Raw genomic sequence first — 20,904 nt, forward strand, 5'->3', positions numbered from 1 at the left:
TCTCTCAAGAAATTGACAAAATGAACCGATATGGTTTGTCGCAATGATATATCGATTTTCTATTTTTGTTCTTCAGTGGTTCTCCTAGCCAATGTTTACAATGAAATTACTTAGTATTTACTTGTTGTGTAAGCAACTCACGTTTACGATAAACACGTTATTATTAGTCAAACTAGTTAAAAAAAAAGTTAAAGTTAAAAAGATAGTCGACAGTGACTAAATACAAGCGTTTATTTCAAAGTATCAAAGCGAAATTTGGTACAAACATATTTTTTTTATAGGTCATTTATTAGAAGAATTTACGAATAAAAGCAAATTAAAGAAAATAAAAATCTCATTATTTCTCATTATCTTATAGAAAGAAGTCACGCTCCGATTAATCTTAAAAATGTTTTGCGTTTGTTGTGTCTACGTTCCTCAGTGATTACTGCATATTCAGCTTGCATTGCGTAATATTCAGTTAGTATAAATACACATATTGCAAACATTAAATGAATTAAATTTCAGTGCTAGGCTGGAGTATTTCAATATAAAAGTTATTAGCTGATAATTATGCATAGAATTTCCATATCAAGTTTAATAATCTTTATTCTTTGTAAACAATAATTAAAAAATATATAATATAAATATAAAATAATTATAAAAATAAATAATATATTAAGATTTGTTTCTCCGAGCCAGTCTAAAATGTCAATAGTCTGCATAAATAACAAAAAAAAAAAAATTTCGGAAAGGAACAGTAGATAAACTTTAAATAAACTTCTATCTGAATCTGTAACAAGTCCATGTATATATTGTACATATATATATATATAATCACTATAATACAATGGTGTATCCCTCTAGTGACGAATAATAAAAGCTAGTTTATTTTTTTTACCATGTGCAACTATGAATTTACTTTATCTACAGTGTTACTTAAAATTTCTACTCTATTGACACAGTCCAGACTGAGAATCTTTTTGAGAATAATATTTTGAAATTATTTAAAAAAAAAATTTACAAAATGTAAAATTCTGACTTTCTTAATGTTATGACATGTTTAATACAAAATATCACTATACAGATTCTCTTTAACTCCTTATAAATTTATCAAGATTTATAAAATTTTATAGAATTACAAAATATTTCATTTTTAATGCAACTAGAATAGGTTAATCAATTTTCAATATTAAATAGTACGAAATTATGTATTAAAATACAAAGATTCATTGTTAAAAACTGTGTCAAAGCACATTATGCTACACTCCAAGAATAGAAAGGTTATTCGCATCACTATTCTCGTAACTTTAATCTTAATTTAATACACGATAAAATAGATCAACGTTCTCTACTCTAGACCAACTTACTATAATTACAAACTTGTGAAAAAGCTATGAAATTAAAATCAATTAAATCTCCTTTTCTTTATTAATATGCTATTATAACTCATATATTTCAAGTAACCATTATCACAGACGAGGTATACGTCTGTGCCATTATATACAATTTCATTTAAAAGGAATTGAAGATAAAAGTTATAAATGATCTGAAAAACAATATTTAAATACCTTAATAACTTCAGTATACCAGTTTTATCCTTTCTTGTCAACCTCAATACTAATGTCACTACGTCCAAATCGTATAATTGTTGAAATAACGTTAAACCAAACTTTAAATGAAAAAATTTCAAACAGTATTTAAAATAATACAGAGAGTTATATACAACATATTTTATATTTAAATTTAATAGATATGTTTTACCTTTGTTAAATTAAGTTAATAATCTAAGATTCCTTTTTTTTTTTCAAATAGAACAATTCAAATACTCAAAATATATTTTACACGTGGTTTCTAGCATAGAAACAAGATCTGCGCATGCGCGGAAGATTTTTTCGGAGGGGCAAAGCCCTCCGTCTAATAAAACCGATAGAGAGTAAGAATGGAAACATTATTTTGTAGTTGTCACTGAACGTATTTGTGCCAATTTCAATATTTTTTACATAGTGTCATGTTAATATAAAGGTAAAGTTTTATGAAATACTATATGTGACATTTGAAGTGTTGCAAAAATTCAACCAAAAATTAATTTATACAATATATTTTATTTAAAAAGACAATGATAAAGGATTCGAATTCTATGTGATTTACATAAATGAACACCGGCAAGACTGATTATGAAACAAAATGTATTGACTGAAAGTTACCCCAATTTATATAATCATTTTGTTACTAAATGCAAGGAAAGAATCTTAATGAAATTAACAGTATTATTATAAATAGTCATTTAATTGCTACTGCTTTCATGAAAGGAATTATTATGTAAATGAAAGTGATAAAAATATTGTAGCAGTATGCAGATCTATAAATAATGCAGAGAATTTATAGAATCCTGTCCTATAATTGGGCTAATTATGGTATTTTATTACATGAAAGTTTGAGAGATTTGTAATAGCTTTTTTGAGCAGAATTTCACGAATAAAATGTATTAAGATAAATAGTACCAGATTGAGGCATAAAATTAGCTCATTTTTACGCATACTAAAGAATCTTTAGTACATATTATTCAAGCATTGTGGATAATGCAGATGTTATGTAATTTATTCATTTAATATCAATTATAAGCAAAATTTACTTAATATGAAATAATCATGGAATGATTGATAAGCATAAATGTATATTCTTTTAACATAACTGATTGTGAACTTCTGAAAATATTAATGAAAATTATACTTATACTTATGGGTTTCATAAAAATATTAAAACGTATGCTTTATGCAAATTTTGCATCTTGTAGTTCTAAAACATTAGGAATCTTAGCACCTTTAACAATTCCACCATTGCATATTGCATTTTTGTATTACTTTTGGCAAGAATATTCAAGAGATGTTGATAAACAATATTGTTCTTGCTCATGTTGGGACACAGTATTCAAGGGTAAGTTAATGTTATTTATACATTATATTTTATGTAGCTACTTATTAAGCTACTTTCAATTTGAGTTCATTTAAAAAGTATTAATTAAATATTACAGGATCATATGAATCTGGCATTGCTTCTTATAAACATATGTATTTCAATGCCACAACTAACACTTTTAAAATATGGACGGCAATTGTAATTGGAATTATTACTTTCTATGAAGTAGTGAAACATTTAACATGGCTAGCTTTCCATAATCGCCTCAGGTTTTCTATGATGGTCCTTTTTTTAACTGCTATTTTCTCACATTATTATACTTGGTGGGTTTATATAAATTACTGGAATGATGAGTTCTATTCCCAATGGTACCATCAGATGTTTTTCTCTATCACTGAGTTGATATCTACTTTTCTGGTAATTCATCTGGCAGATAATAAAAATCCAGTAACTCATAGAAAAGCATTTGGTATAGCTGCAATAGCTATTTTGCATATTGTGGCAGGTGGTTGGGATCAGTTTATTGCTAATGTATTTAGAGGAGAAGGGCATGCACATCAGGTAACAGTATTTAATTATCATATATTGTAATTATCAAATATGCAATAATTTATTCATTTATATATATGACGTTAGTATATTATATACATTTATATATATGAATATTATTTAATATATTATATATATATATAAACTATAATGTTCAGTTAGTAATTTTTATGTAATAGGTTGTACGTGATCTTGGATTTATGATCCCAGATATTCTTCATGTTGCTATTTCATTATGGGCAGTTAAGTGGAAAAATATAAATAATCTTCCGGGTTCTACCAAACGAGATCCTAGTATCAAAAGAGATCTAGCTTATATGTTAGGGATGATATGTATAGGATTATGCATTTGTGCCATATTGTAATTTAACCGTTATAATGCCTACAAATAGTGTCTTAAAAATCAAATAATGATTTAATTTAACTTATTTTCTTATACAAAGTTATGAAAAATATACATAAATGAATTTTATTAAAAGATATATATATACACCTTTGTAATACTTTTCACGGTGCTGATACTTATGCTGAAAGTAAATTTAATTAGATTTAGTTTAATAGATTTCATGAAAAATGGTTACCATTATTACTTAATTAATTTTATATATTTAAAGAATTTTTTATTTCATGATATTAATAAAAAGCATTAATATTATTTGAAAAAGTTTATACAAGTTACTTATTATACATAGAAAGTATATTCTTTTAAGTTGTTCATTCCTTTTATTTTTGTTTTGTCTACTAGAGCAGTAAACATACATTAGACATTAAAATTAATATATTTATAATTACTCTTTTAGATAATAATGAATAATTAATAAAATTAATTAAGTAATAATTTTTGACATCAGTATAATGTACACTGTGACAAAAAGTTAACAATTGCCTAAAGATGAGATTATGTGTTTTTCTAAAATTGTTTTTTGTCATAATGATATAAACTAATTTAATAATGAATTATCATAATGATATAAACTAATTTAATAATGAATTAACTAAAATTAAAATAAATTTTAAAGCAAGTAGTATACTAGTTACCTATTTTTTGACATCAATGAATGTGTACTTAATTTAGATAAATACTTATACATGTAGAGTTTAGTTTAGATACAAGGATTGAATTATTTTATAGTTTTCAAGAATTTACTGATATATTTTTATGATTGTTAGTATACTAGACAACTCTGAAACATTATAGTTCATAGTGCTTTGTATATTTATTTAAATATTATGAAATGTAATGAGCATCATTTAGAATTATATATTATAAATTAATTGAACAACGTAAACATCATAAATTATATGAACAAAAAAAACATATCATACATAATGTTTGCAATACATTTCATAAAAATAATTATAAAGAAGACACAAAAATGTATAAAGTAATTATTGGCAGTCTTGAAAAGCAGTGCTATTGTTAAGGAATATAAGGCTACAACAAAGTGCCTACATTTAATGCAAATTATTTTCATTAATATCATTGATTCAATATTATTATAATATATTAATTGATTATTATTGAATATTATTATAATATATTAATTGATTCTACAGATAATAATAGGCATTAAACAAGAATTTAAAAAATTTTTAAGAACACCATTTAAATAATTAGTTCAAAAATTATTCAAAAATAAAAATTATTAATAATTGATAGTATTAATTTTTTATTAAAAAAAAATTTGTATTAAAAAATTGTTTATGATGATTGCAGTAATTTAATTTATATTATTTTACATAGTCTATCATTCTATTTATATTTCACATTTCATATTTTAAAAACGAATGAATATTTCAAAGATTTTTATTTTGTAAAGATAAGCCTTTATATCGCAAACATTATTATTATATATATCATTGCATTAATTTTTAAATGCGGCATATATTATATAGTTCATTAACTTTTTAGTGCTTAAAAAAATGTTTACCGAAAGTACAATAATTACTTATCAGTATTTATCCTCAGCATATCGAATATTTGTGATCATTGTTAATAATGCGGCCTATAAAATACGAAATAATATTTCTAATTGCTAATTTATTGTACCGATTTAAGTGGAAGTTTAATTTATTTTATCTTTGTACATACACCTTTTGTAAAAATTATATCAATACAAAATTTATGTAGCATTTGAAAAATGTTACGAGAATTGTAAACGAAATGTAGTATTTTGTTTGAAGGTTTTGTGGTTGATGAAACGTGTGTGAATAAAATGAAATTTTCAAAGAAGAATTTTATCGCAGTCTCATTTTCTTTGGAAGAAGAACAGAGCATTTCGAGCAAAGTGACAAAGGAATACTTATATGAATGGAAATATTTATACGAGTGAAACGAAAATGTTTTTTTCAATCGTAGCGTGTTATATTGCATGCATTTTCTTCTGGTTCAGAGGTCGTCGCGCATGAGCGGCGAAAAGTTGCAATTGCGAGAGGAGTGGAGTTGCGATTGCGAGAGGGAGAGCGGCATGGAGAAAAGCGCAGGCTTCGAATCGATCCTCCACCCCCAAGTATTCAAAGAACAACCGCCGGCCGACGACTCTCTTCTCAACTCAACAACAGTTCAATTCGAAAGCAAACATGGCGCTCGATTTTGCAGCCACTTACAAGGTTCTGGTGTTGGGTGATTCGAACGTTGGGAAAACTTGCATCGTGCACCGTTATTGTGACGAACGTTACTACGATACTTATATATCAACGATAGGTAAGAAACCCTTCGAAACCCTCGTGTATTGCGTTCGTATTCGATACATGCTCCGGCAGTTAAAAATTAATAAGCTATTTGCGATGGTTTCACAATACTACTGCAGCAATAACAGTAATAATATTGATGATAACAGACATTCGAATAATTTCTTGAACGGATCGTAGTAAATCACACTGATGTAGCGATTCAGCTGTAGCTTGTTGACAAGCATATATTCTCACTTCATGTAGGTAATCTCATTACCAAAAAATGTATTTGCGATTACTTTTGTCAGTCTCTTCGGTATAGATTCTTACGCTTGATAGGATTTCATTTTTACGTACTATTCTCTTCTGTTAATCTTTAAATATAAAATACAACGTCTAACATATATTCACATTTATGTACTTATTCGTAAGTTAAGGAAAGAAATTATAAGTGAATTTTATTGGAGGAATTGAATTATGACGATAAGAAGCTGATACTTTAGAACATAACTGTTTAATATGATCAGCTGATTGCAAGAGAAAAAGTTTTGTTCAACAAAAATCTTGAATACAATTTTTGATGAAGTTCTAATCTAATTATCTTTTATAACGAAGCGAAATTTGTGTGATTTATGGAAACATAAAATATCAAATTATTGGAACGTTTATCTTTATTGTTAATATTGGTAACGGGGATAGTTTCCTCGTAGGAAATTACGTCTCTAATATAACTATATCGTTTTTGTTGCTCGAGTTTCGTAAATAATACTTAACAAATACATATTACATACTTAGTAAAGAAATGGTCTTGTTTTGTGATTTTTAAGAATAACGAATCAACAGGTATCGATTTCAAACAAAAAATAATTAACCTGGATGGAACGCCAATTAAGCTTCAAATTTGGTGAGTTTCATTTTTCTATTTACTCTAGAATATGTTCTTTGTAATATGTGCATTCTCTCTTTCGTTAAAAGAAGCCATCTTAAAAATAAACCTAATTCGAAAATAATAATCAAAATCCTGAGAAATGAAGTGATTAATTACTACTGTGCAGCATGTCTTTGTTATTAATATATTATCGACTTCTTAAGGGATACTGCTGGTCAAGAGCGATTCAGAGCGCTAACAACAGCTTATTATCGCGGTGCTATGGGTATTCTTCTCATGTATGACGTCACTAGCTTAGAAAGTTTTAATCATTTATCCTACTGGCTACGAAATATTCAAGAAGTAAGAATACGAGACAATATTTCGTTGATAAGTCAATTTCATTTTCACTTGGATTCCCATATTCGATAGAAATGATCAAGATCTTGATCTTGATTTTTTTTTTCTTTTTTTTTTTTCTTTTTCCTCTTTGCAGAACGCCTCGCCGGATGTGGTGAAGGTAGTTGCGGCCAACAAATGTGACGTTACCGCGCACAGGGCTGTTGACGCAGAAAGGGGGCAGAAAATAGCTGAGAATTTTGATATGCCTTTCTTCGAAGTATCTTGTAAGGAAAACATAAACATCGAGGAAGCTTTCCTCACTTTAGCTAGAAGAATACGAGAGCAACGAGGACGTCGGGTATTGTTCCTCTTCTTTTCTAATCTTGCCTTTTATACATTCTATCTACGTGTAAAATCTATTCCCATTCATGTATGTTACACAAGTTTGCCAATGGAAATACATTTAACGCGTTTAATGTCGTTTTTTTTCTTTTTTATCAATGATTCACAAAGTTCCAAAAATTCAAGAACGCCATATGTAAAACGCCATAGATGATACTTCACGATCTTGAGAAAACGGAAGGAATTATTTAACAGACGCTTTCTTAAAATTTCATTTCGTTTTGATCAATGTCATATCGTACTGTACAAACTTTGGTATTCTCATATATAAGCGATAAGCTTTGTCAGTCGAACCTTTGTTTATGCGTCTCCGAACTTTTTGAATACGCCTTGCAGTTTCATAAGAGATGATAAAAAAGATCGTGAAGAATATAATTGTGAATCTTTTTTTTTTTTTCGTGCTGACACTGAAATTGAAAATAACCGATGTTTATGAACAAATTTTTGAATTTTAGGCGAGTCTGTTCGAAGCTTCCGAAAGGGAAGGGGCCAACAACATAGTTATGACTGAAGAACCGTCTCACGTCTCAGTTTCCGCTTCCGTCACCTCTGGCGAGGCTTGGAGGTGCACGTGTTAGTTTCTATAATTGTGAAGGATACTATCGAGATATGCTTCGAGTGTCGGTAGATACGAGGTATTTGGTCCGAACAAGATTTTATCTTTCGCGGTTGCGCACAAGAAAAAAAAAAAAAGAGGAAAAAGTATTTACACCATTTCTACATGTAAATGTAGAATAAACTCTGGCAAAAGTTCGTGATAATTTTAAGAATTTTTCTATCAACTGTTGATATTCGTATATTCTATAAATGAACCAAGGATGTAATGATAAGACGAAGATAATGTTACATCAAATTACCAGATATATTAAATTAAATAAATACAAAATTGAGTTTCTAGAAAATATTTTAAATATCCTGTGATATAATTTGAACAAAATGTGATATATTTGCTAGTTACTTAGATATTAGTCGATTAGTTTGTAATTGTTTCACTTGTTATCATACAAGCTACGTCTAATTCATTTTCACACGAGATACTCTGTATAGGTATATTTGGATTTCATTACCGTAGCTCATGCCATCTGTTTCTGGACGATACATTGACATCTGTGCTATCAATCAAAATTAAAAACTCGTTTTATTGATACTTATTGTTAGTAGTTTCCGCAATAATAAATATGTCTGAAACATGTAATGGAAATAAATAATGGTACTGCGAGTTAAATTATCCGAGGCGAATGAAGAAATATCACGAACTAAGCAGAGCTTATTTTACAGAGGAATTTGTCGAGTAAAATTCTACGAGAGGCACGCGCCTCGCAAAGGCAAGGAAGGAAGAGATTTTTGTATGGAAAAAGAGGTAAAGATATTACATGTACGTCTACGATGTTGCTATCTACAATGACACTTGTCATGAATATTCCAAAACATATTGCAAATATTATCGTGAGTTTTGCACCATTTTCTAATGGTTTTAAAGGCCCTGGACAAATTCAACAGTTCGTTGAACGCACATAACGTTCGCGTGTTAATGTACAATAACACGCATGTTAAACAAGTAGAGCAACGCAAATCGTATACATAATAACAGCACAATTGTATTCTATGCTAAGCGTTATTGCTAAAATGAGAGAGAAAGACTCGTACTTTACATCTAACGTTGCGAGAATTTCACGTGGCGTACTAACACACAAGCTGAATATTTCATTTTCGACGTTATTGAAACAGCTACAAATTAACATTAATATACATATAAAAATGAATGTCTATTTACAATATTTGCAATCGCAATGAACAATGAACATCTTGACGTGGTTCACTATTGTGAATCGTCGAGGGACAATTTTGAAAGTGGTAGATAATGAAATTTACATATGACTATTTAGATTTTAAAAAAAAAGAAATGAAACGAAATGAGATTCTGGTATGTCGTGAGACGCGACTGTTTCTTGCGGGAGGAAATATAAGAAACATCAATTAAGCTTTATAATAACCAATTAACGTTCATGTAAAATTAAAGAGGCTGATTGCATATAATAGATTTTACGATAGGTGTATGATGTTCGTACTAACCAGCGAAACATACGGTGCAACTGTACAAGAAACATTTTATAAAAATTTTAAACTCGATCGTATTATGAAATATACCGTGTTACAATTTGCTTGTTAGCAATAATTTTGCACAACTGTACTCGTAAGTTTTACTCGAACTAACTGCTGATTCTTTACAACGTAATCGTCGTTTCAAAAGTTTTCAGACTTTTTTTTTTTTTCTTTTTTCTTCTCTTCATTCATGTCGGTACAAATGAGTATCCAGAAAAGCGGAAAATCGCGCGTGGAAACTTGTCAAATTTTTATTTTATCTAATTTAACGACTTTTCCTTCGATTAACCCTCGGATGTGATAAACAGTAACATTATTTTCTAATTTGACGAAGATCAAAGCTATCGAAAGCTGTATCAAACACACTGTAATTTCGAAAATTACAAAATTGAATTTTGCCAATGTACATCCTTTCTTACTGAGACGTTGGAATATACCGCGTGAAATTTCTTGATTTCATTCGTAACTTAAGCCCTAAATGGCTTAATCACAATCAACCGAGGGTCGAATCGTTATTTATTTTCAACAAATTTAATATCGGATACTACAAGCAGTACAAACACTTACAATTAGATAAACTCGCTTAACGTTCGCGTAAGGCCTAAAGAAACAGATATCGATGTTACACTGATGCAGCATCTTTCTGTTGCTTCGAGCATTTAGATACTCTTATTCACGTGAGATGATACTTCGTTCAAGCGCAATATCGCAATTGCCATCATAAAATGGCACACGTGCAAAAGAGACGAGAACACTACCAACACTATTAACCGAGGACCATTGCTTTTCCATTATTGGAGAAGCGTGCGTGATTTGCAATTGCATCAAAATCGTTTGACATACAGATACTTCTGTACGTTTATAGATTTGATTTCAGAAAGAACTTGGAATTAATTTAACACAGAAATATTAATTTATAGAAATAAATTTTGAGAATTTTATATTTATGGGAATAAATTTTTTTTTTTTTCTTTTTTGAGAAGTTGAACTATTATATATACAAGGCGTCATGTAACTGGTGATACAAGCGGGAAGGTAATGATTCTACATGAGAATATAGAATAAAATTTTTTCATACGAAGCTTTGTTTCCGAGAAAAATGGCTTTGAAAGTTTATCGAGCACGCGTGCACTCGATCCAAGATTCAACTCAACGGATTTCATTATTATCTCTACTAACATTTGTGAACATTCCTAATGTTCGTACGCGATACGGGCCTAGAATGTCTACTTTTCACAAATTTTTTTTCAGTTTGAAAATTATTGGAAACGATGTCCACGTTGTTGCATGCATAACTGTGCTCCTCTTATTAAATTGCTACGAACATTTTCTAATGTGTTATTTTTCAGTTTCAATGTCGCAAACGCTATAATAATCTTTTCTTTTAATTGTTCAACGTTATTGTTCGCTATGTCGCTAGAATACACCATAGATTTAACATGACCCCATAAGTAAAAATTCAACAGCGACAAGTCGACCGCGGCCGATCCAATATTGGCAGTTTTCGTTTGAAAAGAATTTCTCAATTTCACGACTGAAATGCGATGGTACTCCATCTTGTTGGTAGATTAAATTTCTTCGAGTTTCAAGAGGAACGTCTTCCAATAATTGAGTTGAATCTTAATCAAGTGTACGCATACTCGACAAAAACATTCAAAGCTACTTTTCTCGGAAACAAAGCTTTGTATGGAAAAATTTTGTTCCAATTACAATTTTTTATTCAATTTCTCACGTAGAATCACCACCTTCCCATCAGTTACATAACACCCTATATGTATATAAAAACCATAATAAGTACTTTTGCAACTAACGAAAGAATAGAGATTAATTGAAAATGTTCATTAAGTGAATGCGAAGTTCGTCTGTGTGTCAAGGAGATCGCATGCGGAAATCACGTGATATTGACTTTCGATTAATGCGCTTTGATAATCACTTTGAAAACACCCGGCGGATCCGATTTGTAGAGTTAACAATTAAATAATGTATAGGAGGTAGTATCGACACAAGCGTGGTCAAGTGTGTCGTTGCTTCGATGGCAAACGTGCGAAAGCACAAAATGCACTTTACGGTTCGCAATCGATCGTTAAAACGTGTGTACGTAAATTTATGCACGCAGATAACGAGGAGGAATGACATTGGACAATGTTAACGCGACTCGTTCGAGATCGAGGGGGGAATTGTATTATTGTACGCGGCATAGCAAAGATATTCATATAAATGATAGAATTATATGATATATTTTAGAGCGATGCATCAACGCATTAGTAATCAATATAGATGCACGATAATAGCACGTGCAGGTATTGCACAATTAATTCCGTAGGTAACATAGATAAACAGTCATTGTCTTGACGTATGACCATTATATTCCTCGTTTATGGTGGCAAAAAAAAAAAAAAAAAGAAAAATAAACAAAATAAAGCCTTCATTATGCCTATCGACAATTAAATAAAGAAAGAAATGTAATGAAATATAGAGAAACGAAGACTTGAACTCGCGTGGAAACAAATATCACGGAGTTTAATATTATGCCTTAAAGGCATGTAGGATTTGATATATCGTCAGATTTTCAAAATTGTCAAATCGAGATCAATTACTTTTTCATTGTATGAGCAACAGAGAATGCAATGAAATTCTCATTCGCGCATGGTTAAATTCGGCCATTGGTGATCGGATCGTTCAACCAATCGTTTGTGTATATTCGATTTATTCAGTTTTGTGTAGAATATTGTTTTGTTATTCTTGAAGAAATCTGTTTTAATCAATCCAAAATGCTGTCTTGTTCTTAAACAATTGTACCATTCACGAAGAAATCTTAATTCCTTCAGTCCCTTCAGAAGCCACATTCTATACCCTTTATCATAGTCGCCGTTGAAATTTTTACTTGGGCAAAACCACGCGACGTTCTCAAAAATTCTACAAACACTTCGCATAAAACGATGATCAATATTTTCGACAATTATTTTACAAATTCGTGTCACTGTCGATAAAATACCGGAGGAAAACACGACAGGCAAAGGTGTGAAATCTTCTGAAGATTTTTAATTTTCTTCCCTTTTTATACCGTGCCGGGATCGACAATTTGGAAAGCATCGAAAAATCGATAAACTTGAAATCGTTATCGATAAGCACTAAATACACATACATATCTGCTGAAATCCTCACCTTGGTAACCCAGAGATTAACGCGATAACGCGGAAACGAAACTGAAACGAAATTATTTTGTAATTCGTCATCAGCGAAGATCATAATAATAGACGAGATTTCTATCAAAAAAAAATGTAGACGTAAGTACATGAAGGATTTTTTATATATACAAATACATATATTTCTAAGGCAGGTAATATATATATGCAATTGCACGTTCATTATTAGAAATATATGATAAATGTTTTATATTAATCTATACGGCAAACAAAGAATTCATAAATTCACATCTTGTTTTAAATTAATCAATAGAACTTCTGCACTCTATAGCAGAAACTTTTCACTAACAAAATCTTGTTTTTATTATTCTTCAATTGAATTAATTATCTTTCAAAAACATATAAATGCCCGTCGATGTTTATTATACGACTAAATTATGAAAATGTTTTTATACGTGGTAACTCCAATATTAAATTGTCTAATTGCAAATATTAATTTATTAACTCATGTTCATCATGAAGATCTTAAGATGTCCATGATATTTGTCATAAAGTTTTATCTTGGTAATTGCTTATTCGAAGAATTTTAACTTAAATATCAATGCAAATTCCGTAAAGTTGAAACTGAAAAACTGTTTTCAAAAAATATTTTGCTTACTTACTAAAAATTACGCAGTTTACACCGCTTACTACGATTTTCTTTATCGCTTGTTCACTTTACTGTTACCGACAAAAAAATTTGAGTTGATGATATTGAACACATATATATATATATATATATATATATATATATATATATATATATATATATATATACGTATGTATATTTCATAAATTTTCGTGTTTACAAATGCAATTATGTAATTTTATACCTGATTCAATCAAAAATAAAAATGCACTCTTCTAACTTGTGGCTCAGAATTTCCTCAATTACTCAGTGCTAAATATTGCATCCAATATTTCATTTTTGAAATTCGTTTCCGCCTGCACGTTCAAATCACATTTGTTTTATCTGTTGTATCAGATAGCGTTACCACGAGACGTTTTATAAAATGACCTCGTTAAATGTGGCTTAAAACGTTACACACGAAACTTCGTATGCTTTGCGCATATCCGATACGTGACGATCTTTATTATAAGTGGTAACCGATTAGTATGAATCAGCCGCTTCGAAATAAACGACGAAAACGAACGTTTTCTTCCAAACGAGCGTGAATATTCACGTGAAATGCGATAAACGTCAGACAGATAACCTACATTTGCAAAAAGGTGAAATATGTCAGTGGTAAAATACACGTGTATGTATATATGAAACAACGATCGTGTGAAATCATACTTTCAGTAAACAGCGTCTTTCTTTCGAATCATCATTTTCGTACGATCTTGAACATCTCCCGGAGTGGTGTCTGTCGGCGTGCTTCACACATACAGCGAATCATGAATCATGAAACGTTTGGCGCGTTCTTTGAGTCACCGATAGGTTAGCATGCGCACCTTACACACAAATTGCATCTTGAAGTTCACTTGAGCTTGGAGAGTCCAAGATGGCCGCGATGACAGATATATCGAGCTGTTAACCGAATATGGGATACGCCTAAATTTTCAGTTTACATCGACGCATCACTTAGACACTGTAGTACAATGAGCATAATAAATACGTGCAGTGATATGAAAGGTGGAGGATGCACCAGAGACATATGACTTTTGCAAACGTGCAAATTTGTCTTAACTCATACGTATGCTACGCTCTGTGTTCACTCTGTTTCTTTTTTTCATAACGAGTAATCTGTTCGTTTGCGACAAGAACTTGCTATAAGAGGATCTCGTACTGAACTGCCCACGTAAATAAATTGACATGTCAAATTTTTACTCGAGAAAATTAGTAACCTCGCTCGAGGATCCATGCCCTGTCATTTATATGTCATTCGTGCGCTCTGTTTATACATCTATATGTAAATCTGTACATGTTCTTGGTGTCTTCAGTGTAAATTGGTGTGTATTTCTTGCAGATACAAGGTTGTGATATTCATGTGTTAGAAAATTCAAGCTACTGTTAGGATAATAGAAAAAAAAAAAGAAAAATGGAGGCAATTGTAGAATATAACTATGAAGCACAAGAACCTGATGAATTAACTTTAAAGAAAGGGGACATTATTACTGAAATTAAAGTAATGTTAGGTGGCTGGTGGGAAGGTACTTTAAGAGATAAACGTGGCATGTTTCCTGATAATTTTGTCAAGGTAATTTCTTTTTTTAACATTAATGTTTTCAGTATAAGATAAGATTTGCTTAGAAATATTTTCCAATGTAGAAAAAATGTTAGTATAAAGTTTGTATATTATATTATAACAATCAAATATAGGTATTGGAACCCCTATCAAGCGGAACTGTTGGAAGTACAGGGAGTGGAGGAAGCGAAGGAACTAGTAGTGCTAAATCTGAAGATGTTTCCCTAAAAAATGGAGGATCTAAAAAAAGATTTTGTAAAGTGCTTTTTAATTATGAACCATGTAATAAAGATGAATTAACTTTAGTACCCCAAGATTCTATAGAATTTTTGGGTGAAGTAGAAGAGGGATGGTGGAGAGGTAGACTTAAAGGCAGAGTTGGTGTTTTTCCATCAAATTTTGTTTCTCCTCCAGTCTATGAAGAGTCTGATAAACACAAAGATCAAGAGAGCAAGAAACTATGTAAAGTACTTTTTCCTTATGAAGCTGCTAATATTGATGAATTGACATTAAATGAAGGAGATATAATAACTCTTCTATCTACAAATGCGTCTGATAAGGTACAAGTTACTAAATTGAATATTATTTGTTTCTTACAATCTAAGAATATTTGTATCATGAATATGAAATAATTTCTAGGGTTGGTGGATAGGAGAATTAAATGGTCAAGTAGGTTTGTTTCCTGATAATTTTGTTGAAGTATTAAATATTCCACCTGATCAGCAAGATCATGAACAGAAACTTAAACCACCTGTGAAATCTCTAAAATATTCTCATCTAATAAAGAAAAATGGAAAAGTGCATACTAAAAAAAGTTTGGATGTAAAAGACATACATGCAGGTATTTTATTTTCCTAATTTTTAACAAAAATTATGTAAAACTTAAAACTATAAAATTGATTACTATATTACAGTTGAAATTACTATACTTTTATTGCAGATGTAGCTAAGAAAATCATATCAACAGCAGCACCTTCTGCGACATCAACTTCTCCAGGAGTTGGAGGAAGTAGTGCAGAAAGGAAAAGTATAAGTGGACATCCTATTCCATCGAATTTAAAACGCCTTGTAGGTGATGTGGGATCTAATAATGGTAATGGAAATACCAATATAGCTCTGGGTGAAGAATTAGATGGTGTGGAGCGAGGAGAAGGAGCACCCCTTTCACATTTAACAGCTTCTCGAGCTAAAGCACCCAACCGACGACCACCTTCGTCACAACGCTTACGACGCCACATTGGACTACCAGTTATCACAAGCAATACAATATCTGTTAGTTTTGATTCAATTTCAGTATCTAATACATATGAATAATATCTAAGACTAAAAAAAATATGTTCTATTTATAACAGGAAGATAGTTTATCAAACGGCAATGCAGACACAATATTAGAACAATTACGAGATGAAGAACCTGAGGGATTGGCTGCAAAAGCAAGAAGAAAAGCACCTTGGGTAATTCAATTTAGCATATTTCATCCATAGATACGTGTGTAACATATTTTATGACAAAATTATTATTTATAGGTAGAGGAATTAAAATTAAACCAATTGGAAAGGAGAAAAATTGTATCAGTAGATCGTACTGATAAATCTGAAGAAAAAAAAGAACGTCCTAGTTCACGGTAACCCTATATTAAATTTATTTATGTGCCTCATGTTAATGAACAATACATAAAATGTAAATCAAAAATTTTAATGCAGACTATTAACAACGACAAATGTCGCCGATTGTATTAATAAATTAGAAGCGGAAAGTGAGGAAAGTAAACAGAAAGATAAAGGTCAAAGCCAGAAATGTGACACATCTCCACATCTTGAACAAGTCTCGTCTACTCCTGGAACTCCTCCTACTTATGTTCCATTTGCACTTTACAATCAACTATTAGAAAGGGTGAGTATAGTAAAAAATTAGCCTAAAGTTATTAAATATTTTTTGCATATATTAAAATATATTAATTTATAATTGTATATATATATATATATATACAACAATTTATAGTTACTAATTAAATTTAAAATTACACAAAACAGGTTGTTGCCTTAGAAGAGAAACAAGCAATGTTATTACAAACAATGGGACAAATTTTGGAACAAGTTCAACCTCTTGCATCTTCAACGTTTACAATCAACACTCCAGATTAATCAACATAAATTCTACAGTATGTTTTTTCCTGTAAAATGCTGCTATTTCATTTTCCATTACAAATAGCAAATGGAATAATAGTTCATAATTATTATATAATTTTTATATTTATTTGTTTAGTAGCGGAATTTTTAATTTGTTTCGCTAATGTGGTAATAGTATTTATTTAATTTTAATGAGAAAAATATTTCATATATCATTCCTTACTTAAAAAAGTATTTTTTTGATTTATGACAGTTTATTTTATTTTATTATAAGTACTTTATTTAGTACTTTTATGTTACTTTTAATGACATTTAAAAGTTTTTAAGATATACGTTTTCTGAATTTTTCTATATTTACTAAAAAATTATTAGTTCATTACTTAATTAAAGTAAACCTATAACATATTTTAATAATGGATACCTGATACATACGTATATAGAGATTTATTTTAAAGCATGTCCAACACATCTTAAAAATTAATATATCATTTTGATATATTTCTTTAAACTGCATTTCAGAAATATAGGAATATATTTGTACTTAAATTACTAAATCAGTGAAGACTATGCATTTTATATTTTTGTTGAAAAGCTGCCTCGCATTTACAACGTACTAATACTAATTATTCTTAAGTTCATTAAATAACTCAAGTGCCAATATATTTAATTTTTCTTTACATAATTTTATAACTTTACTATAAAAACGTTAATATTATTTAATTTCAAGAAATAACATTTCAATAAAGTATTAAATGTACCTATTTAACACGAAATAAGTTTAATATAACTTGAAATGGTGCTAAGTAACATGATAAAATACTTGTGATACTTTACATCACATAATGAGGCAGCAAACTATGAATAATAATTTTTATCCTAAATAAAATAGAGTGACAAGATACATTTAAAAAATTACATATTAATAACTTTGTTCCATATAATCACAAAACTGTTGAATATTTCAAATCTTTTTATTTTTTTAAATAAACGAAATTTTAAGTATAGAATGAGATGATTAAAGATATATGAAATAAATACAAGCAAAACAATATTTAATTTTTTACATCAATATTTGACGAAATATATTTAATCTTTTATCTAAAAAAAAAAAGTAGCAGTCTTATAAAGTTTCCTCTAATTATAATCGCATTATTTCAGATTATATGTTAGCTATGTGCAAATATGTAAATATCACCCAGTATCATAAATGAGTTGAAGTAAATTCCTATAAATTTGCAATTTAGCTATACTACATATATCACCTAAAAAATTCTAGTCTGAAACAAACAGATTGCAGTGATTATAGGATTGAAGTGCCAGGGCCAATGAAACTAACACTGTCACTATAAATATCATTGTTAATAAGTATATCTTTCAGAAAGTAATGATTTCATTTTACATACTAATTTTTGTTTTATAAATTTTGTTTGTTTTATATCAAAATATTCATACAAAATTTAAATAAATTTCTTCTAAATAGATATATTTTAATTTAATAAAAAAATTAATAAATCTTATTAATTACAATCCTTTCATTTGTAATATCTTCATTATCTCCAGAATGTTAATATTTTTAATCTAAAGATTTTTATAGTTTCCTTTTATATATATGATTAGTTAAAATAAAAAATAACGTCATTACATTTTGAACGATATCCGATATAGAGTATTAGTATTATATAAAATTTTTACACATTTCTGCTGAATGTAGCTTATTTAAATGGGATATAATCATAATTAAGGGGTGAAATGATTATAAAATATTTCTTTTGTATATGAGAAGAAAGACACTAGAAAATGTTAAATTTTTATAGCTTTAGATTTATATATATACTTTCATTTGTATATTTTTATATTAAATTTCTTTCTTATTCTTCTTATTATTATAATTAGTTGTTACTAATTGAATATAGGATGCATTTGTATTAATGTAGCATAATTTCAGTTACTAAAAAGATTTGTATAATTATGCCATGAGTACAAGTCCTTCAGAAGATTTATGTAAATCAAAAATTTTAAAATATCTACATAAATATGCAATATCATAATTATCAGTGTGCTACAATTCATTAAAGAAAATTTAAAATCATGCTTAAAATGCAATAGATTCTATCTGAAAGTATCTTTTATGTAGCATCCGTCCCCAGCTTCAAGGCAAAAGCACAAATTTGTTGCATAGTAGAATTCAAAATATTGTTTTGATGTATGCATTTCTTAATAAATTATGCTGATGTTTTATAAATAATTGAATAAAGTTTTTCATAGTTTTTTTTTTTTAATAATATCTATTACTGTACATATGGAAATAATGTATATGTTTATGTTATATGGATATTGTGCTAAGTTTATTCAATTTTTTATTCATTACAGTGAATAAATGCAGTAAATGAACACAATGCAATGCAATTAAATTAAATTTAATTTCAATAATTATACAAGTCATAAGTAATTTTCAAACAAATATTTTTATTGTACATTCATTAGTATTTCTGTAAAAAAGAAAAAGTAAAATAAAAGAAGAAGACAGAAGAGTTATGTTACTTATTATATTTGTACACAATTGATTTAATCTGAAAACAGCTTAGCACACTGACCACATTTAAGGAAGTAATTGATATCATTCCATAAGAGAAAATATTATTAATAAATCCTTTTATACTTTTATATATTATCACAATTAAAGAATTAATGTAAGATTTTTATGTAAAAATACGTTGAAATTCTATGAAATATCAAGACTTCCATTCGTAAATTTTTGCAAATGAACATGTGACAATAATAGTCCTAAGTAAAAATAACAAAATTTTCCAATTTCATGATGATGTTTTACTATTTTTACACAATAATTTTTTTTCAAATTTATAAGGAAATTAAAATTTGAAATATAACTAGATCAAAGATATGTTTAAGTTAAGAAATAATTACTTACGTACTATAATTTTGATGGAAAATGTCTTCCTTTAGAAACGAATGTTGTAGATCATAGGCTATTTACTATTACATACATAAAGCAACGATGGAATAATAATGTCTGTGTGGTATTAATTTGCATTTTGATAGAAACTTGCTTCGTATAAAATATTTTTATATCACATGCACATATTTTGAACCGTTTTATGTTTTATATTTAAAAATTAATATTTCTGTTATTAACATGCATATATGTCAAAAGTTTGTCATTTATAGGATGCAGATTAATTGCTTCAAATTAATTATATATATGCTATGTAATATAAATTATAATTTTTTTTGATATGATAAAGAAATCATATTATTATTTTTGTCTACAATCTTTGTTTTTTGCTAATGATTTTTGTGTAAAAAAATGCAATGCATGTTATTGTATTTGGTTTTATTTTCAAAGTTTCAATTGTTTAATAATTTTAATGAGTGTATGGAAATGAATATGTAAAGACTATTTTATCTTCATTGCGTAATGCATATGAAATTGTAGATTAAATAATATATTTTTTTTAAATATAATAATAATGTATAGTATTCTAAATATGTATTGATAGAGAATTTTAACATACATATATATTAAAGTAACATATTCTTTGATTTAA

General features: G+C 28.7%; 3 protein-coding genes across 11 annotated transcripts; all 3 read left to right on the top strand.

Annotated features, from left to right (window-relative positions):
- Window positions 1–1,906: 1,906 nt before the first annotated feature.
- On the top strand, window positions 1,907–4,039 carry LOC122530157. Its single transcript, XM_043656870.1, has 4 exons — window positions 1,907–2,004; window positions 2,096–2,916; window positions 3,014–3,459; window positions 3,627–4,039. The coding sequence occupies exons 2-4, from the start codon at window positions 2,700–2,702 to the stop codon at window positions 3,810–3,812; spliced, it is 849 nt and encodes a 282-aa protein (XP_043512805.1). The 5' UTR covers window positions 1,907–2,004; window positions 2,096–2,699; the 3' UTR covers window positions 3,813–4,039.
- On the top strand, window positions 1,916–12,353 carry LOC122530158 (ras-related protein Rab-8A). The gene is made up of 6 exons (XM_043656871.1): window positions 1,916–2,004; window positions 5,841–6,151; window positions 6,964–7,024; window positions 7,213–7,351; window positions 7,485–7,688; window positions 8,188–12,353. The coding sequence occupies exons 2-6, from the start codon at window positions 6,028–6,030 to the stop codon at window positions 8,308–8,310; spliced, it is 651 nt and encodes a 216-aa protein (XP_043512806.1). The 5' UTR covers window positions 1,916–2,004; window positions 5,841–6,027; the 3' UTR covers window positions 8,311–12,353.
- A 1,809-nt stretch (window positions 12,354–14,162) lies between these two features.
- On the top strand, window positions 14,163–20,560 carry LOC122530156 (SH3 domain-containing kinase-binding protein 1-like). Of its 9 annotated transcripts, XM_043656869.1 has the most exons (11): window positions 14,517–14,822; window positions 14,991–15,221; window positions 15,344–15,464; window positions 15,624–15,769; window positions 15,849–16,050; window positions 16,150–16,481; window positions 16,562–16,663; window positions 16,736–16,833; window positions 16,913–17,102; window positions 17,243–17,370; window positions 18,497–20,560. In XM_043656869.1, exons 2-10 carry the CDS (start codon window positions 15,063–15,065, stop codon window positions 17,351–17,353), a joined length of 1,461 nt encoding a protein of 486 aa, XP_043512804.1. In that variant the 5' UTR covers window positions 14,517–14,822; window positions 14,991–15,062; the 3' UTR covers window positions 17,354–17,370; window positions 18,497–20,560. The 9 variants fall into 9 exon arrangements, with proteins under 9 accessions (XP_043512803.1, XP_043512801.1, XP_043512802.1 ...); XM_043656868.1 differs by lacking the exon at window positions 14,517–14,822 and adding an exon at window positions 14,163–14,250 and having other exon boundaries at window positions 15,344–15,769; XM_043656866.1 differs by lacking the exon at window positions 14,517–14,822 and adding an exon at window positions 14,261–14,279 and having other exon boundaries at window positions 15,344–15,769.
- The last annotated feature ends 344 nt before the right edge of the window (window positions 20,561–20,904 follow it).

This window comes from Frieseomelitta varia, unplaced genomic scaffold (genome assembly GCF_011392965.1).
Source record: "Frieseomelitta varia isolate USP_RPSP 00005682 unplaced genomic scaffold, Fvar_1.2 scaffold_331, whole genome shotgun sequence".
Lineage (NCBI taxonomy): Eukaryota > Metazoa > Arthropoda > Insecta > Hymenoptera > Apidae > Frieseomelitta > Frieseomelitta varia.

Excerpts from the sequence above, each read along its gene's own strand:
- LOC122530156 (XM_043656868.1), top strand. The coding sequence starts at position 15,063 with ATGGAGGCAATTGTAGAATATAACTATGAAGCACAAGAACCTGATGAA. Across the intron at positions 16,051-16,149 it reads TGTAAAAGACATACATGCAG|ATGTAGCTAAGAAAATCATA; the intron begins GTATTTTATTTT and ends CTTTTATTGCAG. Across the intron at positions 16,664-16,735 it reads CAAGAAGAAAAGCACCTTGG|GTAGAGGAATTAAAATTAAA; the intron begins GTAATTCAATTT and ends TATTATTTATAG.
- LOC122530157 (XM_043656870.1), top strand. The coding sequence starts at position 2,700 with ATGAAAATTATACTTATACTTATGGGTTTCATAAAAATATTAAAACGT. Across the intron at positions 2,917-3,013 it reads TTGGGACACAGTATTCAAGG|GATCATATGAATCTGGCATT; the intron begins GTAAGTTAATGT and ends TAAATATTACAG. Across the intron at positions 3,460-3,626 it reads GAGAAGGGCATGCACATCAG|GTTGTACGTGATCTTGGATT; the intron begins GTAACAGTATTT and ends TTTATGTAATAG.
- LOC122530158 (XM_043656871.1), top strand. The coding sequence starts at position 6,028 with ATGGCGCTCGATTTTGCAGCCACTTACAAGGTTCTGGTGTTGGGTGAT. Across the intron at positions 6,152-6,963 it reads TACTTATATATCAACGATAG|GTATCGATTTCAAACAAAAA; the intron begins GTAAGAAACCCT and ends ACGAATCAACAG. Across the intron at positions 7,025-7,212 it reads CCAATTAAGCTTCAAATTTG|GGATACTGCTGGTCAAGAGC; the intron begins GTGAGTTTCATT and ends CGACTTCTTAAG.